The sequence below is a fragment of the Xenopus tropicalis genome, chromosome 2, assembly GCF_000004195.4.
Source record: "Xenopus tropicalis strain Nigerian chromosome 2, UCB_Xtro_10.0, whole genome shotgun sequence".
In the NCBI taxonomy this organism is placed as follows: Eukaryota; Metazoa; Chordata; class Amphibia; order Anura; family Pipidae; genus Xenopus; species Xenopus tropicalis.
This window is the reverse complement of record NC_030678.2, coordinates 169,398,743-169,425,991: the sequence shown is the minus strand read 5'-3', so window position 1 is coordinate 169,425,991 and position 27,249 is coordinate 169,398,743. Positions and strand designations below refer to the sequence as shown.

Below are 27,249 nucleotides of genomic sequence, written 5' to 3'. Positions count from 1 at the left end.
GCTGTATTACAAATTGCCAACATGCTCCAAACTACCGTACAACCAGACAAAAGAAAACTTGAATCTCAAATGTACAATAACCCCCCCCCCCCCCCGTTGGAACACTTTCAGCCTGGTATAAAGGTGCGGCGCCTATTTTCCCTGCCTTCGAGTCGTGAGCGTTATTAAACAAGACCATAATCTGTATTGTTCCGCAGTGTGTGACTGGCTGCCAGTTGTAACACTTATGATAAGCGCCTGCAGCCACTGAAGGGAAAGGTTAACAAGCATGACCATGTCACCATCCGTCAAGGGCTCATTGCAAATTGTCTGAAGTTCAAGAGTGTGCTGCGGGGTTAGTGAATCCGTTGGGGTCTATTTGTAAGCGGCCATCGGCTGCCAAAGTAGGGCACCACCAGGAACAGCATAACTATGTTAGAACTGTAGAGCGGAGGGTATAGCTCCTTCTACAGAAGCTTTTTGCTTTTTCCCTAAATATTTTTAAAGTCCAAGTAGCACCATAAAACAAAGGCAACCTGTAGCCATTTATCTGTAATGTTTGCATACAGTGTCCATAAAGTGTATAGGTTCAGTTGGGGATGCACCATTCAGCCTGTCCATCCAGGGTTTGCTTGGTCGTTACTGGGTGTGGCAAGCATGGTTCCAAATTTTTTAGTTTTGGAATGTTGGGAGACATAATAGTATTTAGTTTCTTAATATTCCCAGGGTATATGTGAAAAACAAATTGGTCATTCTAGCACCACCCATCTAAGATGCCCTGTGAAGCTACAGCAACCCATGGGCTGGTCCATACTAGGGATGCACCGAACCCAAAAGGATTTGCCCAAATCCAGGATTTGGTGCATCCCTAGTCCATACTATGGGGGGGTTGAGATAGGCACCCTTGGAAATGGAATCCCAACGACAGGCAGATAGCAAATAAGATGAATAAATATATAAGGGGATCATTGATCAAGTTCCATTTTAATATTGGGAAAGGGTTTGTTACAGTAAGAGCTGTGAAGTTGTGGAATGGGGTTTTTTGCCTTCTTCTGGATCAACTAGCAGTTAAGGTCCCCATACACGGGCCAATTATAGCTGCTGATATGGGTCCCTTGGACAGATTTGGCAGCTTATCAGCCCGTGTAGGGGCAGAACCGAGGGGCCTGGCCGACCGATATCTGGCCTGAAATTGGCCAGATATCGATCGGGCAGGTTAGAAAATCCAGTCGGATCGGGGACCGCATCGGCTCGTTGATGCGGTCCCCGAACCGACTGCCCCATTGCCGCGTGCAGAATTCGATCATTTGGCCCCAGGGCCAAACGATCGAATTCGCCTACATGCCTCCCCGATATCGCCATCCGTAGGTGGGGATATCGGGTGAAGATCATCGACATCACCAAGCGAGCGGATCTGCCCGTGTATGGCCAGCTTTAGGCAGGTTATATATAGGCATAAACTAGGTAACTAGTTATCTATATAAAAGAAGAATAAGTAACGGAACCGGGTCAGAGGGAAAAACAATAACACGCAACAATGCTTTGTCCATGTTCCTTTTCAGCCCTTCTTGATTCTCATAATAAAGCTCCATAAATCCCTTCCTCAGGGACCAACTTGTCAGTAGCCGCCCGATTGTGCTTAAAACACGTGTCATTTAATGAAGGGAAATTCCTATTTGGTCTCATTAAGGAACCAGCCCCAGTGCATAGAATCAGGGAGGGAGGATCTGCAGCATGTTCTAATTAGCCAAACCCCGAGCCTTGTTTTCATCTGCTAAGTGAGGATAAGCAGCTGGAGTACGCCAACCCAAAACATGGATTACTGGACTGTCCCACTGTATAAAAGCTATGCTAGGCTGTTATATAGCATTATCAAGTCATGCTTTGGTCATACTTTAGTGAATATACATATGGGTTGATAAAATAACTTGCTAATTGGCTCTTTAGTCTTATCAGTCTCCAGGGAATAATGCAGAGGTCACACAATAAAGAGTGTTGCCCTCCCCCAGGCTGTCCAAAGTGATATCCTCTTCTTGTCCCCAGGCTTCCTTTCTGTCTCTTACCATTTAGAGCCCCAGAGATTCATGGGACTGTAACATCAATAGAATATCTGAACTTTCCACACCCAACACATGCACACATGTGAGTCCCATAGGGGCAGGTATGTGTAGGACTACAGGAAAGGGTGGCTACATGCCTAGAAATCTCAGCTTCATGCTCAGTTCCTAGTGTGATAGTTCTTGGTATCCAAACCTACCATGTGTTCTTCTCCTGGTCATGGTATGGGTCTATGAAATGAGAACCATTCTGTGAATTCTTTCTTAGCCGAATAACTTTCATACCTCTCTAACCTACATGCTTAGAAATCTCATCTTCATGCTCAGTTCCTAGTGTGATAGTTCTTGGTATCCAAACCTACCATGTGTTCTTCTGGTCATGGTATGGGCCTATGAAATGAGAACCATTCTGTGAGTTCTTTCTTAGCCGTATAACTTTCATACCTCTCTAACCTACATGCCTAGAAATCTCATCTTCATGCTCAGTTCCTAGTGTGATAGTTCTTGGTATCCAAACCTACCATGTTTTCAATGTTCTTGGTGCCCTGTTCTTGGTATCCAAACCTACCATGTTTTCCATGTTCTTGGTACCATGTTCTTGGTATCCAAACCTACCATGTTTTCCATGTTCTTGGTACCATGTTCTTGGTATCCAAACCTACCATGTTTTCCATGTTCTTGGTACCATGTTCTTGGTATCCAAACCTACCATGTTTTCCATGTTCTTGGTATCATGTTCTTGGTATCCAAACCTACCATGTTTTCCATGTTCTTGGTATCCAAACCTACCATGTTTTTCATGTTCTTGGTACCATGTTCTTGGTATCCAAACCTACCATGTTTTCCATGTTCTTGGTACCATGTTCTTGGTATCCAAACCTACCATGCTTTCTTCTCCTGGTTCAGTCTTAGCCATATAACTTTCATACCTCTCTACCCTACCCACCTAGTATTGCTGCATTCTATCCACCTCTGAGTTATCTCCATCAGCCTCAAATACCCCATCCACTCCTTTACATCTGCTATGCAATCCAACATCTTCTCCAACTTGTCTTTTCCAACTTCATCTTGTCCAATTTGTCCAACTTCATCATTCTTTATATATCATGGCTGTCTAAAACAACCATCTCTTATAACTCCAACCTGATGGTCATACCTCTGCCATCCACCACAACATCATCTATAACGTTATGTTCCATGCCTTTTCCTTACATCTGCCTGTCCCTCAAACCTTCACCCCCAACCCAATACTGTCATGGAGACACTCAAGTCCCATTCTCTAGTGCTAAGAGGTGCTTAGCAAATGGGAAAGACTCTCCTCCAATCAAAGTTCCAATTAGTAATTCATTATAGGACCCAAACAAGAAGAGAAGCTTTCACCATTACTTTTCTCATTGTTTGTATTTATAAAAACCACTCAAGAGTTTTCCTTGAATTCATTCAGTTCTCTGGGCTTTACACTTGCAATCCCCCTCATTACCTCCTGGAGTTCTCTCCCATTAACATGATACTACATTGTACTTTGACTTGTAAAACAGTAATTATCCAAACAGCTCAGTAGGAGACTTTTGTTAAAAACCCCTTGCATATCCCATTGTCTAAGGAACCTGCCATTTCTGCTTCACTTTGTCTCCATTTCCCTTGAATGGTATCGCCATTAACGTGGGTAATATGTCGACACTGTAATTAGAAAAGAAGTTTGAGGAAAAGATGAATAACAATGAGAATCATAAATGTGATAAAAATAGCACTTTTTTTTTCTCCTGGACCCAGTGATTTATATGACATATTTTGTCATGTTTTTGGGAAAAAAGTTAGGTTCCCTTCATATTTGCTGTATGAAGATCAAAGGGAAAGGACAGACAACTGTTTCACTGCTTTCCAGAGAAGGTTATTCTTATGGTGAGATGATGGCCCCACTTTGGACAATGGTGTTATATAGCCCTCCACTAGGTGGCACTGCTAGAAGGATGTCTTTGTTACTATCTCCAATAAACATATCATAGAATGATAATAGAGATAATGTACCAATGCACCTACTAGTTCGCAATACTCCCAATACTTCTACTCTTTCATCCATTCTGCCTCTTCTTATGAATGTTGAGCAACTATAGACAATGTAGACTCCTGGAGCTTCTGCCACCCTGGTCCTTAAAGCTAGGGTTCCCAAAGAGGGTTGTGTCAGTGTTCACCCGATTGGCACCCAGTGAGTTGCTCCTAAATTGTATTTACTACAGGTATGGTACTGCCTTGGTACCTATGTGTAGATGCTAAGAGGATATGTAGGAGCCTTGTATTTGCTGCAGCTTGTGTCTGGTGTATTCTGTCTTCTCCTAGACATGACTTCCAATGGAAAATGTAAAAAATACAAGTATAATAGATTTATTCTTAATAACAGTGTCCTTCTTGTCCTTATTTTGTGCCTTGGGTGCCTCTTTATAGAAGCTGCGCCATGCCCTTATGGCCACTAAGGGGGTGTAACCCCTTGAGGTCTTCAGGAATATGAGCAAGTCTCTCGCTGGTAATTAGAAGCTTTGAAATGGGTTCTGCATTTACTTTTCTGACAAGCACAATAATGAAAAAGTGCCTACTCACTTTGTTTTGCCAGGACGGCTCTACACATTGATGAGTCAGCTCAATCATGAAGGTCCCTGGGGGGAAAACACTGCGTGTGGTTATATATTCATTCATTGGGAGCCAGCACAATATATTCACATTTAGTAGTAAGGGATTTAACAGAAACAAGTGTACTTGTAACCATAAAGAATAAAGGGTAAGTGTGTGGAGCCTGGGAGTAGTAGTTCAGTTGGGTGTTCCTCATATCTAGGCTACTTTAGCCTCATTGATTTGGTTGTAACGTCCAATGGTTTTACAATCATGGGTAGGGCCTGTATGGAGTTGTTTAATTAGATGTTCCTCATATCTATGTATATCTAGGAGCAACCTCCTTGTTATGCAAGGGTAACTTGGAGCCCACCTCCTGGGTATTAGAGATAAGGGTAAGATACAGGTACCCCCACTCTGTGCATGGGTAGGGCCTGTAATGACATGTTTAATTAGATGTTCCTCATATCTATGTATATCTAGGAGCAACCTCCTTGTTATGCAAGGGTAACTTGGAGCCCACCTCCTGGGTATTAGAGATAAGGGTAAGATACAGGTACCCCCACTCTGTGCATGGGTAGGGCCTGTAATGACGTGTTTAATTAGATGTTCCTCATATCTATGTATATCTAGGAGCAACCTCCTTATTATTCAAGGGTAACTTGGAGCCCCACCTCCAAGTTATTAGTTTTGGAGATAAGGGTAATATACAGGTACCCCAACTCTGTGCATGGGTAGGACCTCTAATGACTTAATTAGATGTTCCTCATATCTAGGTATATCTAGGAGCAACCTCCTTATTATTCAAGGGTAACTTTGAGCCCACCTCCAAGTCCTGGGTTTTGGAGATAAGGGTAAGATACAGGTACCCCAACTCTGTGCATGGGTAGGACCTCTAATGACTTAATTAGATGTTCCTCATATCTAGGTATATCTAGGATCAACCTCCTTATTATTCAAGGGTAACTTGGAGCCCACCTCCCAGTCCTTGGTTTTGGAGATAAGGGTAAGACAAGTACCCCAACTCTGTGCATGGGTAGGGCCTGTAATGACTTTTTTAATTAGATGTTCCTCATATCTAGGAGCAACCTCCTTATTATTCAAGGGTAACTTGGAGCCCACCTCCAAGCCCTGGGTTTTGGAGATAAGGGTAATATACAGGTACCCCAACTTTGTGCATTGGTAGGGCCTCTAATGACTTAATTAGATGCTCCTCATATCTATGTTTATCTAGGAGCAACCTCCTTGTTATTCAAGGGTAACTTGGAGCCCACCTCCAAGTCCTTGGTTTTGGAGGTACCCCCAGCTTTGCGCAAGGTTATAGGGGAACCACTTTCCACTATCAGCAAAAAGTAATCAAAATGTAATAAACCTATAGGGAATGGGCAGCTTTGACATTTAACATCCAATGAGGGGTCCCGGAAACAGATGTGGTTCCACTAATTGCAGTTTTTAACCATCTATCAAGAGCCCTGACGAAAAAATAAATAAATGTGCTTAATTAGTTATAGCAAAAGGGTAGAGTCTGGTTGTGCCAAACTTGTTATCCATTAACAAGAAACCAGATCTTGATGCTGAAGGGGTGTGGTCTTATATCATTGGGGTGGAGTCAGACAAAAGTAGCTGCTCATGACACAGACCAGGAAGTAGGAACAACGTATAGATGTTATTGGCATATACAGAGATATGCTATTGAATTCTTCTAGCGCAGGCATTCCCCTGTACGTAGCGGGAGTATTTTAGTTATTATTATTAGAATATAATTGATAATGGCCCCAGTCGAGGATGAAGGAACAGTACGATAAATGTTATGAATTTTTAATAGAAGGCTTTTTTAACCCTGGAAAAAAAAAACCCAGACGGCTTGAGACTACCCCCCCCCCCCCATAGCAGCACCAATAATAATAATACTCAGTGCCTGTAAGATAATACCCCTATACAGATATGTAGATATAGCCCTCACATCTGACCCACACTAGCTTGAATTTCCTTTGTTATTGACCATTCCCTGCACGGGTTTGTTCTATTCCAGCAAACTCTATACCCCCCATGTACTATAGCCCATGTACCAACCCCAGGCAGGTAATATTGAGCAGCCGGAGCGGGAAGGGAGAGATAAACTCTGTTTTCCTTACAGGAACATCTAGGGCCAAATTACAAATTTCACCATTTTCAGTATTTGTTGCTCTTTTTTTTTATTTCAATATATTTTACATAGCCCTCCCTGCCCCCACCATAGCACCCTGAGAAGCGTCTGATTAAATTCCATTGGCTGTGAGCAATATGCGGGGTGGGCAGCAATACAGGGCCGCCGCTATGCGTATATGCGCCTTTTATTCCACCTTTTTACGGTTCCCTTAATTGCACGACATCCGCTCGCCCCATTTTTCACCGGTAAGTGACCAAAAAGGACATCATTTTAATTATTTCTGCTTTTGAAAAGTATGGCTGCAGGGGGTTTTAGCCAATCACGGTGATTTACGGCTTTTCCACCTGCTCGCGTGCCGCCGCCGCTGCAGCTGTGGATCATAAAGAACAATGGGAAAAAAAACTACTGCAAAAAAAAGGCGAGAAATAGCTTTAAAGAATGGGATTGTAAAACGCGTCCGGTCTCCAGACTGGCACCCTGTGTAACCCCTGCACTGCCATATTAATTCCAGCATACGGCCTATAGCTCCTAAAGAGTAAAGGTGGCCATACATGGGCCAATTCTAGCTGCCGATATGGGTCCCTTAGACCAATTCAGCGGCTTATCGGCCCATGTAGGGGCACAAACGATGGGCCTCCCCGAGCAACATCTGGCCTGAAATCGGGCAGATCTCGATTGGGCAGATTTGATTTTTCTGTCGGATCGGGGACCGCATTGGCTCGCTGATATGGTCCCTGAACCAACAGCGCCCATACTCTTCCTTCTAATTCGATCGTTTGGCCCCACCTATGGGTGGGCGATATTGGGAGAAAATCCACTTGCTTGGTGACCTCGCCAAGCGAGCGGATCTTAGCGTTTATGGCCACCTTAAGATACAGTATCAGGACTGGCTGACTAAACACTAGTCTTTTAGGTGTATGTAGGCAAGGCCTCCATCAGTAATATGTTGTACAGTCACGCCCCTATCCTGCAACCATGCCCCATTTACACCCAAACCCCGCCCACTGCCCTCAGGCCCCGTCCCTTTCACTATCCACAAAATGCATTGTTTCATTCTGGCTCCACCATTTGCCACAAAGCCCCTGACTGAAGTACCACTTTACCCAGGGTTGGACTGGGCCTCTGGCAGGAGCCCCAGTGGGCCCTTCACCCCCCAGTCCAACCCTGACTTTACCCCCCACTGATGGTGGCCCTATAATATAGATTGTAAGTTCTACAGGGCAGGGACCTCCATCCTCTTGTGTCTTTGACTCTTAACTTATTGCAACTGTATTTATCTTGTATCTATCTGTATTTATTGTTATACTTTGTATTTATCTATTATTATCTTAATAACCCCCTGTTTGTATTAATGTATTCTCCTGTACAGCGCTGGGTACATAAGTAGCACTTTATAAATAAAGATATACATACATACATACATACATACATACATACATACATAGTTAATAATTAACGCCACCCAAAATGTAATTCTAAGCAGCTTTCCAAAAGATCCATGACTCATTTTCAGTCTGGCTGTTTATATTCTCTGCACTGCTGATTCTGACTCCTGAAACAATGTAGCAGACACCAGCTGAGTCACAGACCTGACTTCTGCCTTTGGGTGGGGATTCTCTTTATAATGGCGGGTTATACTGTATGAAGCTGGGATTATTATATAGCGCTGTTCCGAAATGTGAGAAAGGTAAACCTCTCTAGGGTCAGACTGGGGGTGTGCGGGTCCACTGGGGCTGCCACCCCGGGGGCCCCACACAGACCCCCATGGGCCCCCACTGCCCACACATGCTCCCCGCAGAGGCCCTTGCTGCCCCCATACACCCCCTGCAGGGGCCCTGTCCCTCCCCCTGAGCTTTTATAAGTAAACACGATTGGGGCCCACCAGGTTTTTTTCCGGTGTCCTGCTGGCCCAGTCCGACCCTGAACCCCTCCATCTAATTCAATGCAATGCCAGCTTGGCCAGGCCGCCCAATCCCTATCTGATAATGCCTGTGCCAATACCTTTCTGACTTATGTATTTTTTTGCCCAGTCATGAAAGCTGAATATGAATTTAATACCCCCTTCCCATTATTCCCGTGTCGATAATTCCATGTATTTTCCATTTCTGGGGGCCCCGTTGGGCCCGAATGGTTAAGGAGGCAACGGAGAAGCCACGGGAAGAACAATGGCTCTGGCTGCAGATTCATCAGCGTATGCTTATCAGCCATAAACGAGCCATGGATTATTCGCTCTCAAGGCAAAACATATTTTTACATCGGATCAATACATTTTATCTGAGAGAGAACTGAGGAATGAAGCGGCGAGAGGGAGAGGCTACGTGTCCGGCCCCCGTTTCACCAAGGCTCAAGGTCACTGGACACAGATGCCTTATTTACAGATACATTTTGTACAATTTGGTCCCTTTTTTAAACCACAATGCTAAATTGCGTCCAATATGGGGCCGAATTAGCGAGCAAAAGGCAGAACTCTGTCCATTCATTGGCTGATGGGGCCTAGCATGTATGTGTGCCTTGGCTTGTTTGTGTGCACTGTGACTCCTATGATCCCAGGGGGCGGCCCTTAGTGCCTAAAATGGCAGTTTTCTATTTAGGATTACCCAATGGCACATACTACTAATAAAGTATATTTTTATGAAAATGGTTTATTTAGTTCTGTTCTGCCCCCAATAAGGGGTAATTATATCTTAGTTGGGATCAAGTACAGGTACTGTTTTATTATTACAGAGAAAAGGGAATCATTTAACCATGAAATAAACCCAATAGGGCTGTTCTGCCCCAATAAGGGGTAATTATATCTTAGTTGGGATCAAGTACAGGTACTGTTTTATTATTACAGAGAAAAGGGAATCATTTAACCATTAAATAAACCCAATAGGGCTGTTCTGCCCCCAATAAGGGGTAATTATATCTTAGTTGGGATCAAGTACAGGTACTGTTTTATTATTACAGAGAAAAGGGAATCATTTAGCCATTAAATAAACCCAATAGGGCTGTTCTGCCCCAATAAGGGGTAATTATATCTTAGTTGGGATCAAGTACAGGTACTGTTTTATTATTACAGAGAAAAGGGAATCATTTAACCATGAAATAAACCCAATAGGGCTGTTCTGCCCCAATAAGGGGTAATTATATCTTAGTTGGGATCAAGTACAGGTACTGTTTTATTATTACAGAGAAAAGGGAATCATTCTCAGTATTTCTACTCAGTAATGAATGAAAAGCACAAATGTCCGGTGCAGACTGCAGTGCCACCTAAGCAGCCATTATTAACCAGCCGTGCAGCATTGGAGTTCCGTATGTTGCCTGTATGAAATGAGTGAGGTGCCTGAGTGCTCTGTACAGTGTATTATGCAGACAAATATACATATCCCTATAACAAAGGGTCGTTCTACCCGCTGGACAGCATGGCAGCCCGCCACTTGTAACTTTGTAATAAATTAAATACTTTTGTCTCCGTTTAGCGCGCCCTCCCCTTAGTGCGAATGACTCCAAAACACTCTGTACCCTAAGCACAAAAAGGCATTTGCAATGCAAATCCAGAGGAAGGGTGTTGTATAATCTGCTAAAATAACTCTGCGCTGCCGTTAGATATTCTGCACTTAATCTGATGACAAAAGAATAAAGAGACTTTTTATTAGCAAGTCATTAAAGAAAAAATGCTTTGTATGCAGATTGGAACTTAGTTTTGTGGCGAGAAACTGGTAAGTTGTCAATAATGACAATATGAGGTGCAAAATAAAGACCCCCCTACTGCACATAAGGAAAACTGTGTTAGAATTATTAATCTTTTTTTTTTTATAAAGATAGAAATTCCGCCATAAAGCAGGGCAGGACTGCTGCTTACAATGGGGGGATCAGATAGGATCTGTGCCACTGTGACAGAATGCTCTGTTATACAGATAGCTAGAATCTCAGCCATAAAGCAGGGCAGGACTGCTGCTTACAATGGGGGGGGGGGGGGGGGGGATCAGATAGGATCTGTGCCACTGTGACAGAATGCTCTGTTATACAGATAGCTAGAATCTCAGCCATAAAGCAGGGCAGGACTGCTGCTTACAATGGGGGGGGGGGGGGGGGGATCAGATAGGATCTGTGCCACTGTGACAGAATGCTCTGTTATACACATAGCTACAATCTCAGCCATAAAGCAGGGCAGGACTGCTGCTTACAATGGGGGGATCAGATAGGATCTGTGCCACTGTGACAGAATGCTCTGTTATACACATAGCTACAATCTCAGCCATAAAGCAGGGCAGGACTGCTGCTTACAATGGGGGGATTAGATAGGATCTGTGCCACTGTGACAGAATGCTCTGTTATACAGATAGCTAGAATCTCAGCCATAAAGCAGGGCAGGACTGCTGCTTACAATGGGGGGATCAGATAGGATCTGTGCCACTGTGACAGAATGTTCTGTTATACAGATAGCTAGAATCTCAGCCATAAAGCAGGGCAGGACTGCTGCTTACAATGGGGGGATCAGATAGGATCTGTGCCACTGTGACAGAATGTTCTGTTATACAGATAGCTAGAATCTCAGCCATAAAGCAGGGCAGGACTGCTGCTTACAATGGGGGGGATCAGATAGGATCTGTGCCACTGTGACAGAATGTTCTGTTATACAGATAGCTAGAATCTCAGCCATAAAGCAGGGCAGGACTGCTGCTTACAATGGGGGGATCAGATAGGATCTGTGCCACTGTGACAGAATGCTCTGTTATACAGATAGCTAGAATCTCAGCCATAAAGCAGGGCAGGACTGCTGCTTACAATGGGGGGGGGGGGGGGGGGGGGGATCAGATAGGATCTGTGCCACTGTGACAGAATGCTCTGTTATACAGATAGCTAGAATCTCAGCCATAAAGCAGGGCAGGACTGCTGCTTACAATGGGGGGGGGGGGGGGGGGGGGGGATCAGATAGGATCTGTGCCACTGTGACAGAATGCTCTGTTATACACATAGCTACAATCTCAGCCATAAAGCAGGGCAGGACTGCTGCTTACAATGGGGGGATTAGATAGGATCTGTGCCACTGTGACAGAATGCTCTGTTATACAGATAGCTAGAATCTCAGCCATAAAGCAGGGCAGGACTGCTGCTTACAATGGGGGGGGATTAGATAGGATCTGTGCCACTGTGACAGAATGCTCTGTTATACAGATAGCTAGAATCTCAGCCATAAAGCAGGGCAGGACTGCTGCTTACAATGGGGGGATCAGATAGGATCTGTGCCACTGTGACAGAATGCTCTGTTATACAGATAGCTAGAATCTCAGCCATAAAGCAGGGCAGGACTGCTGCTTACAATATATAGATTGTAAGCTCTATGGGGCAGGGACCTCCATCCTCTTGTGTCTTTGACTCTTAACTTATTGCAACTGTATCTTGTATTTATCTGTATTTATTGTTGTACTTTGTATTTATCTATTATTATCTTTAACCCCCTGTTTGTATTAATGTATTCTACTGTACAGCGCTGGGTACATAAGTAGCACTTTATAAATAAAGATATACATATATACATACAATGGGGGTATGGGAGGGTTGGAGGCAGCTGCCTGTGCCCAGCTCCTGCCGTGCCAGGGTGCTGCAGTTCCCAGCAAGCTGCCACTAGGGGGAGTATCCCGGGAATCATTCAGCCTGAAGGCACCAGAGCCCTGGGAAAGGTTGGAGGGGCTGCACAGTGCTGTGAATTTAATTAACCCTTGATATCCCAGGGACCATAACTCAAGTGCATTACATATCCCCAGACCATTTAAGTAACCCTTTATTTGCCACAGATCATAGAGCGAGTGCATGAACATAACCCTCCATGTGTCAGAGATGGTAACTCTGCAGCATTAAATCACCTTGTTTGTGCCGCAGATTGTAACCCTTTATGCCACGGAGCATATTTTAAGTGCCTGTAAGTAACCCTTTACGTGCCACAGATGATAAAGCATGCACATTAAAATAACCCTTTATGCACCCCAGGCCATTCTCTAAGCGCACAAAGTTAACTTTTTATGTGCCACCGACTATAACCCAAGCTCATCAAGTTAACCCATTATGTGTGGCAGATAAACTAATGTACTTGAGGTAACTCTTTAAGCGCAACAGACCATAGCACAAACACATCAAGTTAACCCTTTATATGCGGCAGATAATCTAATGTAGTTGAGTTAACTCTTTAAGCGCCAGAGATCATAACCCAAGCGCATTAAGTTAAACCTTTACGTGCTGCAAATAATCGAATGTACTTGAGTTAACTCTTTGAGCGCCACCGACCATAACCCAAGCGCATTAAGTTAACCCTTTATGTGTGGCAGATAATCTAATGTACTTGAATTAATTCTTTAAGTGCCACCGACCATAACCCAAGCGCATTGAGTTAACCCTTTACATGCCGCAGATAATCTAATGTACGTGAGTTAACTCTTTAAGCGTCACCGACCATATCCCAAGCGCATCAAGTTAACCCTTTACATGCCGCAGATAATCTAATGTACGTGAGTTAACTCTTTAAGCGTCACCGACCATATCCCAAGCGCATCAAGTTAACCCTTTACATGCCGCAGATAATCTAATGTACTTGAGTTAACTCTTTAAGCGCCACAGATCATGGAGGTCCCTGCCCCGTAGAGCTTACAATCCAGATAATCTAATGTACTTGAGTTAACTCTTTAAGCATAACCCAAGCGCATCAAGTTAACCCTTTAAGTGCTGCAGATAACTCCTGTCCATTGGATTAACTCTTAAGTGCAGCAGATCAGAACTCAAACTCATTAAACTGATCCCTTTGGGGCTGAAGAGAAATTTCAATGTGTAATGTGTGTGAGTCCATAAAGGGTTAATTAAAAGTCATATACTTTATACCATTGGGGGGCAGTGTTTGCATTACTGAGAGACCCCCCTTGTGTAGGGAATGGCTCCATAGAGACCCACATTTAGTCTATTAAAGCTGCCTGGGAAAGTTCAGACCTCAGAATGAGGGAGAGCCCAAGCTATTGCCGGACTACATCTCCCAGCATCCCCTGGCAGCAGAAGGCCACACCTTGCACACCCATGACCTATGCTGTAATTCCAATGCAACCTGCCTGTTAATCTGCTTGCTACAATGTTGCAGTATGTGTCGTCAGTGGGAAGGCAGGGAAGGCTACATGATGCAAGGCTGGAGGCTCGGAGCTGCATCCCCGGCTGTGAGTTCAATCCTGTCTGGAGCAACTGCCTGCAAGTGTGTGTGTTTGTGTCCCCTGGGTGTTAGTGCCAAGTGCAACGCAACCTGCCCCGCATCTCTGCAAGCAGCGCCCCCAGGGGGCACAAACCCACACTCTGGCCCAGGGATTGCGCAGCCCTACAGCCTATGTATCAATGGGACAACTGAACCCAACTGGCCAATCACATTCTCACTCTAATCCGCTTAATTGTATATTTACAAATATTTAATGCGCATTTACGCCTAAGTACAAGAGGGGGGGCAGCAAGGCTTGAAAGGACTTTAATAATTAACTCTTTCTTCTGTCCTAGCACTAATTGGCTCAGCCTCCTTACTAGTCCCTTAACCCTGTCTGTGCCAGGGAACAGCCTGCCCTGCTGGTACCCACTGCTTGGCATTGTCCTTATACATGATATCAGATTGTGTGTGTTTTTTATTAATTCAGTGTTTTTCAAAGATGAGATCTGTTTAAATAAAAGGATATATTTTGCTTTTCATTATTAGAATCATATATAAAATATTCCAGAAATAAAAAAAAAATTGTAAAAGAGTTCATTAACATTGGTGCCAATAAGTCGTGGGAGGATCGGACTGGCCCATTGGTGTAATAGGGAAAGCAGGGTTCACCCCTTTTAGTATGTTATAGAAAGGCCAATTCTAAGCAACATTTTAATTGGGCTTCATTTTTTGTTTTTCATAGTTTTTGAATTATTTGCCGCCTTAAGGGTGAAGACACACAGAGCTACTAGTAGCAGCTACTTGTTGTGGCTACTAAAATAGACAATGCTGATCATTTACTGATAATTGTCTCTATGTGTGTTTTAGCAGCGGCAATTCTCAGTATTGTCTATGGCAGGGGATTTTCTGGCGTTTAGTAGCCATGACAAGTAGCTGCTACTAGTAGCTCAGTGTGTCTTCACCGTAACTCTTTGCAGCTTTGTGAGGCCTGCCCTAAAGAGCTTACACTCTACAAGGAATTACTGCATTTCATACATTGGGCATACAGAGTAACATATAAAGCAATCAGTAACCGATACAGGAGGGGAAGGGAGCCCTGCCCAAAAGAGCTTACACTCTACAAGGAATTACTGCATTTCATACATTGGGCATACAGAGTAACATATAAAGCAATCAGTAACCGATACAGGAGGGGAAGGGAGCCCTGCCCAAAAGAGCTTACACTCTACAAGGAATTACTGCATTTCATACATTGGGCATACAGAGTAACATATAAAGCAATCAGTAACCGATACAGGAGGGGAAGGGAGCCCTGCCCAAAAGAGCTTACACTCTACAGGGAATTACTGCATTTCATACATTGGGCATACAGAGTAACATATAAAGCAATCAGTAACCGATACAGGAGGGGAAGAGGGCCCTGCCCAAAAGAGCTTACACTCTACAAGGAATTACTGCATTTCATACATTGGACATACAGAGTAACATATAAAGCAATCAGTAACCGATACAGGAGGGGAAGAGAGCCCTGCCCAAAAGAGCTTACACTCTACAAGGAATTACTGCATTTCATACATTGGGCATACAGAGTAACATATAAAGCAATCAGTAACCGATACAGGAGGGGAAGGGAGCCCTGCCCAAAAGAGCTTACACTCTACAAGGAATTACTGCATTTCATACATTGGACATACAGAGTAACATATAAAGCAATCAGTAACCGATACAGGAGGGGAAGGGAGCCCTGCCCAAAAGAGCTTACACTCTACAAGGAGAAAGGGTTGAGACACAAGGTGTGGGAATTAGGAGAGAATTCTTTTTTTTTTTTCCCTAGACCCTAAGAATATTTGACCTTTAAAATATAGAATTAACCCCCGGCTCCCTGAAGCACAGAATGCAGCAGCTATGAATGCCACACGGATTGCGCCGCTGTCGCTGAATGAACAGATCCATAAAAATGTGTGAACTTGTAGGAAAAAGGCGAAAATGTAATTAAGAATTCACAGAGCCGCCATGTATTCTTTCCCTGTGTATAAACATGGCCATTGTATACGCCGTCGCATTCCTGTTGCAAAATAACATGTTTGATCGGACTGCGCCGCTGTCTTTCCCCCCCTCAAAAAAAAAGTGAAAATGATTAATGACCCCCCATTGACTCCTCCTATTGGGGGAGGGACAGCGCTGTCAATCACTGTAAGCATTAGGCTGAGTGAGCGGCTTAAGCCCCGGGTGTCCAGCTGTGCTTTATTCACTCCCAAAAGGGAAAAGTTTGGCCCAAAGAGAAAAAAAATCCCGCTCTGTCGCCTTCCCGGTGTCAATAATTCAGCAAAGCGAGGAACAGAGGGGCATAAAAGGGATATTGGGGGGGGGGGGCAGCATATATTTTATATTAGGGGCTATAAATGATACATGTGGAGGGGAGCTGGGAATAGTGTGGGGGGGGAAATATTCCCATTTATTCTAATGGCTCACAGTGCAGCAATCTGGGATGGTTGGGTGGCGGAACAAAGGGCCCTAGTTTTGGATGTGGCAGTTAGAGATAGCGGCCTTTAGAGCCCCCCGGGCTAAAATCATAATAAAGGACCTCAAAGCAGTCCCTGCTTTCATATATAAACTTTCTGTTGCATGTAAGGGGGTTTCTCTCCTTAACTGAAATACTACAAGTCCCAGAATGCACTGAGAGCCTTCAGCTAGTCTGAGTAGCCTTCAGCTTATAGTTCAGCTTTAATGAAATTTCATATATAAACTTTCTGTTGCATGTAAGGGGGTTTCTCTCACTGACTGAAATACTACAAGTCCCAGAATGCACTGAGAGCCTTCAGCTAGTCTGAGTAGCCTTCAGCTTATAGTTCAGCTTTAATGAAATTTCATATATAAAATTGCTGTTGCATGTAAGGGGGTTTCTCTCACTGACTGAAATACTACAAGTCCCAGAATGCCCTGAGAGCCTTCAGCTAGTCTGAGTAGCCTTCAGCTTATAGTTCAGCTTTAATGACCGGCCAAACACTCTTCACTATAAAGAATGAAGGGATCAGTCCAGTAACTCCATTATTTGTGCCCCATGTAAGTTAGACAGTTGGTTGCCCCTTCTGCCCCCTATAATCTCTCTGTGTCCATTTTTATTCACTTTGTGTTACAGTTCAATGTTTGTTGGTGAGTTGCGACTCTGTACATCACTGTGTGTAACATGAACATTTGTAGGAATATAGGCAATGTGCATGTACTGTGTCTCTGTCTCTGTTTCCTCTCTCTGCCACAAGGGGCGCCACACACTGATATTGCTGGCTGCAAAAATAAAAGCAAGAAAAAACAAATTCTGGCAAATCTGACCCAAATCATGGTCATTTATTTACTTTGGCACCTTTACCTGTTATTGCACTACAAATCCCAGCATTCCCTGTCACGGAGAGTTTTAGTTCAGAAACACTTGGAGAGCCTAATACCTGATTATTCTGGGATTTTGCCTTGCTGCTACTAAACTACAGTTCCCAGAATGCTGAGCAAGATGACAAGCCTTTGCCAGGGACTGTATTTCACATTGGAAATAAAATGTTAGAAATGTAGCATTGGGCTGAACTACAAACCCCAGTATCCCCAGCTAGAAACAGCATGTTATTCTGGAATCCAGAGAGCTGAATGTTAAAATTCCAGCACTGTCAAGGGGTTAAATTTAAAAAGAAAAAAATATATATATATACTATTAAACTGCACACAGCATTGCCCTGCCTTTTGCTGGCAGGGGATGCTGGGAGGTGTAGTCCAGTTGCACCATAGCAGAAACTGGCAGCAGTGCCCATTCCATAGAGCAGATCTGTGTGCCCCAGGGATCCACTCCTAAGGTTGCCTGATCCCTGTTTATTCTGGGATCTTGTCTTGCTGCTACTAAACTACAGTTCCCAGAATGCTGAGCAAGACGACAAGCCTCTGCTGGGGACTGTATTTCACACTGGAAATACAGCTAGAAACAGCATATTATTATTATTCTGGAATCCAGAGAGCTGAATGTTAAAATTCCAGCACTGTCAAGGGGTTAAATTTAAAAAAGAAAAAAAACATATATATATAGATATATATACAATTCCAGTTTTTAATCCTGCATGTCTGAGGCTGGCAGGGGATGCTGGGAGCTGTAGTCCAGTTGCACCATAGCAGAAACCCATTCCATAGAGCAGATCCATGTGCCCCAGGGATCCCCTCGTAGGATTCCGTCAGCCTTAACCCCTTCTGTGCCTCCCTGCAGACCATAAGAGGTTAAGCCTGAGGCAGCGGGAGTGATGTGCCAGGCAGGTGCCAGCAGTATATATATATATATAAGTGTGTGCCTCCCCTCCTGCGGCCCCCCAGCTCCCACTGTGCTGCATGTAGCAGATCTCTCCCACCTCACTGTGTCCTTTCAGCAGTCTGATTTGTGTGTATGTTTGTGGTTCTCACAGGTCCTCCCTTGCATTGTTCATCTGCCTCATCAAGCCCAATTGAACAAACCCCTTCCCCTCCCCCTAGCCCAGCAGCCAATGAGTGCCAGAGGAGGCTACTAGGCAGCTCTGTGGCCCCAGCAGCAGCAGCAGCAGCAGCGCAGGATTCTGACTCTGAAGGAGACTTTGTCCCTAATTCCTTCTTAGTTAAAAGTGATTCTGCAAACCTGGCTGTCCCTGCCAATGGTGAGTGCCTTCTTCTTCTCTTTACTTCAGGGGTTGGGGTGGGGGGTACCTTAATCCTTACTCTATGGCTGGGGGGGCTGCCGATGCATCACATCTAGCACATTGGGAAATAGTGATACCTTTCATGCCTTAGAGAGACCGACTCCTAAGCTGTCTCTTGCATTTTGCACTCTACTAAGTTTGCTGATACAATGTAGAACTTGTATAACCTGCCCTTCTAACTGGGGAGCAGTTGCAGTTTGTCTCTTTATTCCCCCCCCCATGTGAAACATCCCAACGTGCCGCTGTGTTTACAAATCTGCTTTATGGGTTGGAGCTGCCATTGGCTCCTACAGAAACTTTTGGTTTGCTGCTTCTCTGTTAGGTGTTATATGTCTGTACCCCAAGTGCTGGATATTTGGGGGTGTCTCGTTCATGGGATATTTCATGTTAACTGTTTGCATTGTGTTTATTCAGAGGTGTCTAGTTGAACTACAACTCATGTTGATCATAACCATAGCAGTTGATATATACTACTACTGCTACTATATATATATAGATAGATAGATATTTATAAATATCTTTAGAGAGATAGATAGGTAGATATAAATGCTAATGCCTATCTACTGTACAAGTAGTCACTTTCTTATTGGGAAGACATTGTTGTGTATATATATATATATATATATATATCTAAATATATCTTTATCTATCTATATACATATACAGATATTTATAAATATATATAGAGATATAGATAGGTAGATAGATAGTTATACATGCTAATGCCCATCTACTGTACAAGTAGTCACTTTCTTATTGGATAGACATTGTTGTATATCATCTATCTATCTATCTATCTATCTATCTATATCTCTTTATCTGTCTATATACATATACAGATATTTATAAATATATATAGAGATATAGATAGATAGATAGATAGATAGACATGCTAATGCCTATCTACTGTACAAGTAGTCACTTTCTTATTGGGTAGATATTGTTGTATATCTATCTATCTATCTATCATCTATCTATCTATATCTCTAAATATATCTTTATCTGTCTATATATATATATATTTTTTTTTTTTTTTTTAAAAAGACACTGAATGTTGGCATTATTTAACTGTATCACTGCACCTATTACCTACCTAGTGTTCATATATCCCATTGTAATGTTATATATATATATATGTATCTGTTTTGCTATAGTTCTGTCTATGTCTTGGTCTCTATCTGTGTTTGTGTCTTGCTTTCTGCCTGTATATAGTTCTGTATATATATAGATATGAATACACGTTGTTCAAGGGGGTTCAACTTTGTAGCCCTGTTTTTCTTGTTGGCCTACAACTCCCATCATCCCTTGCAGGGAGTCTTTGGTTCAAACAGCAAACAAGAAGCAGGCCCCCTTGGGTTCCACCATGCAGTTGGTCCCTGTTTATTACACATTAAGGCACATTATTAATCAAAGTCTCCATTTTGGGGGCTTTATTGATTCAGATGCTGCTGTTGATTTTACCCTCCTAAAGGGGGAATGTAATTAAAAGGCTGATAAAACTTCCCCGGCGAAGTCGGCAAAGTTTGCGAGGTTGAAGCGCCGAAATGTCACCGGTTATTTATACCGCTCTGTCGCCGCGCAGGTTCATATCAGCCGGGGAGAGTAATTGGAGATTATGCTAAGGGATGTCTCATTGGAGATTATTAACATTTCGCGCCTCGGCCGGGATTTCTGCCCAGTGAGATGCGTTTGTCTTGCTCTTTGGTTCAGGGGGTCACCGGGGGCTGCGCTCTTATTCACATCAAATGTGACTTCATTGAAGGGTTGGTTTTTTAATTAATATTTTATTGGGGGGGGGCAGATCATGTACAGAACTGTCTGATGGGGGCAGGGCCTGGGTATAAATGTGATTGGTACTAACTCATTATTATCATTATGTAAGGTTGTCTAATGTAAAGGGCATGGTAACTAAGGGTTAGCAACTTAACTACCGCTATTCTTTATCTTGTCTTTTAAAGAGTGTAACTATTCCTTAACAATAACGGAAGGGATGAAGGTTGGGTAACAGTGAATCTGAGCAATACTATCATCTAGCCCTACTATACCTGCTATCCCTCAGCCCCAGTCCCTTCCCAGAGGCTATTATCCCACTGCTACTATAGGCACCATCTCTCCCTACTATACCTGCTATCCCACAGCCCCAGTCCCTTCCCAGAGGCTATTATCCCCCCACTGCTACTATAGGCACCATCTCTCCCTACTATACCTGCTATCCCACAGCCCCAGTCCCTTCCCAGAGGCTATTAACCCCCCACTGCTACTATAGGCACCATCTCTCCCTACTATACCTGCTATCCCACAGCCCCAGTCCCTTCCCAGAGGCTATTATCCCCCCACTGCTACTATAGGCACCATCTCTCCCTACTATACCTGCTATCCCACAGCCCCAGTCCCTTCCCAGAGGCTATTATCCCACTGCTACTATAGGCACCATCTCTCCCTACTATACCTGCTATCCCACAGCCCCAGTCCCTTCCCAGAGGCTATTATCCCCCCACTGCTACTATAGGCACCATCTCTCCCTACTATACCTGCTATCCCCCAGCCCCAGTCCCTTCCCAGAGGCTATTATCCCACTGCTACTATAGGCACCATCTCTCCCTACTATACCTGCTATCCCACAGCCCCAGTCCCTTCCCAGAGGCTATTATCCCCCCACTGCTACTATAGGCACCATCTCCCCCTACTATACCTGCTATCCCACAGCCCCAGTCCCTTCCCAGAGGCTATTATCCCCCCACTGCTACTATAGGCACCATCTCTCCCTACTATACCTGCTATCCCACAGCCCCAGTCCCTTCCCAGAGGCTATTATCCCCCCCACTGCTACAATAGGCACCATCTCTCCCTACTATACCTGCTATCCCACAGCCCCAGTCCCTTCCCAGAGGCTATTATCCCCCCACTGCTACTATAGGCACCATCTCTCCCTACTATACCTGCTATCCCACAGCCCCAGTCCCTTCCCAGAGGCTATTATCCCACTGCTACTATAGGCACCATCTCTCCCTACTATACCTGCTATCCCACAGCCCCAGTCCCTTCCCAGAGGCTATTATCCCCCCACTGCTACTATAGGCACCATCTCTCCCTACTATACCTGCTATCCCACAGCCCCAGTCCCTTCCCAGAGGCTATTATCCCCCCACTGCTACTATAGGCACCATCTCTCCCTACTATACCTGCTATCCCACAGCCCCAGTCCCTTCCCAGAGGCTATTATCCCCCCACTGCTACTATAGGCACCATCTCTCCCTACTATACCCGCTATCCCACAGCCCCAGTCCCTTCCCAGAGGCTATTATCCCCCCACTGCTACTATAGGCACCATCTCTCCCTACTATACCTGCTATCCCACAGCCCCAGTCCCTTCCCAGAGGCTATTATCCCACTGCTACTATAAGCACCATCTCTCCCTACTATACCTGCTATCCCACAGCCCCAGTCCCTTCCCAGAGGCTATTATCCCACTGCTACTATAGGCACCATCTCTCCCTACTATACCTGCTATCCCACAGCCCCAGTCCCTTCCCAGAGGCTATTATCCCCCCACTGCTACTATAGGCACCATCTCTCCCTACTATACCTGCTATCCCACAGCCCCAGTCCCTTCCCAGAGGCTATTATCCCCCCACTGCTACTATAGGCACCATCTCTCCCTACTATACCTGCTATCCCACAGCCCCAGTCCCTTCCCAGAGGCTATTATCCCCCCACTGCTACTATAGGCACCATCTCTCCCTACTATACCTGCTATCCCACAGCCCCAGTCCCTTCCCAGAGGCTATTATCCCCCCACTGCTACTATAGGCACCATCTCTCCCTACTATACCCGCTATCCCACAGCCCCAGTCCCTTCCCAGAGGCTATTATCCCCCCACTGCTACTATAGGCACCATCTCTCCCTACTATACCTGCTATCCCACAGCCCCTATTCCCATATCTGGCCCCAGGGCAGGAACCCAAAAAGGCTGCTCTGCCAGAAAGTAACAAAACAGTTAAAACCAAATTACACTTGAAAGGGGAATGCATTTCACATGGCTCAGACAAAGGTAGACCACATAGTCTGTAATTATCCTTTAAAAGAGAGTGAGAGAGAGCACTACACATGCCCAATTGTTGTGGGCTAAACAGCACCTAATGATTGGCTCAGATAATGCCCCTAATGCAGCCCCTTTGAACACTGAGCCCCCCGCAGCCCCCACAATGATACCTGAACTCATGCAAATGGCTGCCAGCGGGGATTGTATAGGAGCAGCCTGTGTCATTCAGATGTGCTGGGAAGAATTCCTGTGCGCTGAAAGCCCATTCATTCGGCCCATTCACTGGGTGCTGATGGTATGCAGCCCTTTAACCCTTCCCTCCCTGGAGACAGCGGCACAGCTGAGGCCCCAGCAGCTGAAGGGTTACAGGGTTTATCCCGGCTAAGGTGATCTTTTCCATGTTACTCTCAGGATATAACAAATAATCTTTCTTTTCCTGTGTAAATAAAGCTAATTTCACAATTACCACCCCCTCCAGCCTATTCTGCCCCCCCTGCTCTATATACAAGCTGCTGCTACTGAGTCCGGCTGTGAGTCCGGCTCCCAAACTCTGCGTTTGTTTTCTTTTACAGTCCGGCAAATTCACTCATTTATTTGTTTGCGCCTCGGTGCCAAGTTGTCAGAGCTTTTGTTTTTATGAGGCGAACTTGGAGCCGAGACCATAAAAAGGGGGGACTCCATTGATTCCTCCAGCCTTTCCCCCCATTCATTCATTTATTCAGGCCTCTTTTTATTATTGTAAAGCACTTGCTGTTTTTGCTTGTTAAGGAGACATGGGCCGGCTCAGATTGCCCTTGTTAGATATTGTAACATGTGACCCCTGGGAAGTCTTCCCTCTGTCTGCGGCCTTTGTTGCAAAGCTGTCAGTCGGAACGTTTGCTCCGGGTCTAGTAACCCCTAGTAACCAATCCGGGTGGAGCACAGCCCTTAATGGGGGGTGTGATGTACAGCTTGATATTCAGAGTCAGTTTGCATTTGGTCCTGACTTTTTATTTTCTTTGGTTTTTGAATTATTTAGCTTTTTGTTCACCGGCTATCCTGTTTGGTATTTCAGCAGCTATCCGGTTGCTAGGATGTAAAATTGCCCTAGCAACCAGGCAGGACATTGAATGAGAAACTGGAATATGAATAGTAGAGGGGCTGAATAGTGAGATAAGTAATACAAAGTAACAATTACAATAAAGTCGTAGCTGCACAGAGCAAGTGTGTTTTGGCTGCCGGGGTCAGTGACCCCCCTCTTGAAAGTTGGAAAGAGGCAGAAGAAAAAGGCAAATAGTTAAAAAACTATAACAAATGAAGACCAATTGAAAAGTCGCTAAGAGTTGGGCATTCTATAATATACTAAAAGTTCACTTAAGGTGAATCACCCCTCTGTCTTTGAGCAAGTGTTCTGCCCCCCCCCCCCCCCATACACTACTTGGTACAATCACTGCATCTTAAGTAGCAAGGACTAAGGAACTATGAGTAGGTATATTGGGGGGGTTGTTGCCATGAATCATGTGATCATGAGCCCCATATGATGGTGAAGGTCCTGTTAGTGATGTAGCAACGTTGACATTAACTACAGTAATTAACATTAAAAAACAAACCCAGAGAATAGCTGATTTGCTTGTGGCACTATAGGAATGCATATGGTGTAATTACCATCTCTATTTAACTCTCACAGTGGGAACCGACAGTGCACGCATAAGTCACAAGTTCAGCAGCAGCAAAGCAGTTCACCGGGCCTGGGCCATTAGTTATTATTAGAAGCAATAATCTGTCTGGGACTGCTGGTTCTGACTCTTGAAACATTGTAGCAGGAGCCATCTGATTAACAGGAGAACAGCCTTCTGCATATATATGTATACAGGTATAGGACTTGTTATCCAGAATGCTCGGGACCAAGGGTATTCCAGATTAGGGGTCTTTCTGTAATTTGGATCTCCATACCTTAAGTCTACTAAAAAATCGATAAAACATGAAATAAACCCAATAGGGCTGTTCTGCCCCAATAAGGGGTAATTATATCTTAGTTGGGATCAAGTACAGGTACTGTTTTATTATTACAGAGAAAAGGGAATCATTTAACCATTAAATAAACCCAATAGGGCTGTTCTGCCCCCAATAAGGGGTAATTATATCTTAGTTGGGATCAAGTACAGGTACTGTTTTATTATTACAGAGAAAAGGGAATCATTTAACCATTAAATAAACCCAATAGGGCTGTTCTGCCCCAATAAGGGGTAATTATATCTTAGTTGGGATCAAGTACAGGTACTGTTTTATTATTACAGAGAAAAGGGAATCATTTAACCATTAAATAAACCCAATAGGGCTGTTCTGCCCCAATAAGGGGTAATTATATCTTAGTTGGGATCAAGTACAGGTACTGTTTTATTATTACAGAGAAAAGGGAATCATTTAACCATTAAATAAACCCAATAGGGCTGTTCTGCCCCCAATAAGGGGTAATTATATCTTAGTTGGGATCAAGTACAGGTACTGTTTTATTATTACAGAGAAAAGGGAATCATTTAACCATTAAATAAACCCAATAGGGCTGTTATGCCCCAATAAGGGGTAATTATATCTTAGTTGGGATCAAGTACAGGTACTGTTTTATTATTACAGAGAAAAGGGAATCATTTAACCATTAAATAAACCCAATAGGGCTGTTCTGCCCCCAATAAGGGGTAATTATATCTTAGTTGGGATCAAGTACAGGTACTGTTTTATTATTACAGAGAAAAAGGAAAGTGATTTTAAAAATTGAAATTATTAGATTAAAATGGAGTCTATGGGAGACGGGCTTTCTGTAATTCAGAGCTATCTGGATAACGGGTTTCCAGATAAGGGATCCCATGCCTGTATTAATATTTGTTTTACCCTCTGCACCCCCAAAAAAATATTTAGATCCATGTTGTTCCATTCATTTGAGTGCCAAATCCATGGTGCTTGTGTATGTGCCGCCGGCTGTACATTCCCGCACACGTGGGAATTATTGGCCCCCAATCAATGACAGTAAATTGATATACCCCTAAAGGTCAAAGTGATTTAAAGACTCAATCTGCCTGTTCTACTGAGTAGCTAAAAGGTTGCTACGTGCAGTTGCTGGCGGCCCTCCTGTCGATACGCCATTATTGATACCCAAGGACGCGAGCAAAACCAATGGGCCGTCTGCTTATTTATGCGCCTCGGTCTGAGCTCTTAGACACTTTAGCTTTCCCCAAGGGTGCGGCCATTTGTGTAGGAAAACAGGCCGGTTAGTAATAAATACGTCCCACTCGGAGACACCCTGTCTGGGGTCTGGGTGCTGCATGACTTTGGCAGGTCAGAGATGGAAGGTGCAGGATAAATGTGACCCCTGCTGACCCAATCAGGTGCCGGCATCCGTCTCCTGTCAAAAAAAGGGAAAACACAGTTGACCTCAGCGAGGGCCTCGGCCTTACAGTGTTGGGCGGGAATTTACATAATCCAGAGGTTTAAGCAGGAACGGCGCATAAGTCTCTCTTGCCTTAAACCCCCGACTCTTGAAACCTCTTTAAATGGATTAAGTTGCTTTGTACATTGGGGATGAACCGCCTTTAGCCGCATGCAACACGTGCATATTTGTAGAGTGTAAGCTCTTTTGGGCAGGGCTCCCTTCCCCTCCTGTATCGGTTACTGATTGCTTTATATGTTACTCTGTATGTCCAATGTATGAAATGCAGTAATTCCTTGTAGAGTGTAAGCTCTTTTGGGCAGGGCTCCCTTCCCCTCCTGTATCGGTTACTGATTGCTTTATATGTTACTCTGTATGCCCAATGTATGAAATGCAGTAATTCCTTGTAGAGTGTAAGCTCTTTTGGGCAGGGCTCCCTTCCCCTCCTGTATCGGTTACTGATTGCTTTATATGTTACTCTGTATGCCCAATGTATGAAATGCAGTAATTCCCTGTAGAGTGTAAGCTCTTTTGGGCAGGGCTCCCTTCCCCTCCTGTATCGGTTACTGATTGCTTTATATGTTACTCTGTATGCCCAATGTATGAAATGCAGTAATTCCCTGTAGAGTGTAAGCTCTTTTGGGCAGGGCTCCCTTCCCCCCCTGTATCGGTTACTGATTGCTTTATATGTTACTCTGTATGCCCAATGTATGAAATGCAGTAATTCCTTGTAGAGTGTAAGCTCTTTTGGGCAGGGCTCCCTTCCCCTCCTGTATCGGTTACTGATTGCTTTATATGTTACTCTGTATGCCCAATGTATGAAACCCACTTATTGTACAGCGCTGCGGGATATGTTGGCGCTTTATAAATAAATGTTAATAATAATAATTAATATTTACAATTTGGATCAAATTAATTTGGCCAAATATTATCCTGTGGGAAAAATGTTATAATAAAATAATAGTAAATTGTGGGACAAATACAGTTTGCTTGGGAGGAATACATTAGAGATTTTTACCCAAACAGAGTTGCAATTTGACAACAACTGGTGGGTTACAGATTGGACCTCCATGGATAACATAATATTTATTTTATCCCCCCCACTGCTACTATAGGCACCATCTCTCCCTACTATACCTGCTATCCCACAGCCCCAGTCCC

General features: G+C 44.1%; 1 protein-coding gene across 5 annotated transcripts in view; it reads left to right on the top strand.

The window, feature by feature from the left end:
• tenm4 (teneurin transmembrane protein 4) overlaps nt 1-27,249 on the top strand; it is an 811,512-nt gene that overhangs the window by 581,674 nt on the left and 202,589 nt on the right. For 4 of the 5 annotated variants that reach the window (XM_031895585.1, XM_031895582.1, NM_001102688.1 and 1 more), the window contains 1 exon segment: nt 18,376-18,600. The exons of the other annotated variant lie outside the window; for it this stretch is intronic. In XM_031895585.1, the coding sequence (XP_031751445.1) occupies nt 18,376-18,600 (225 nt within the window). 5 annotated transcript variants of the gene reach the window in all.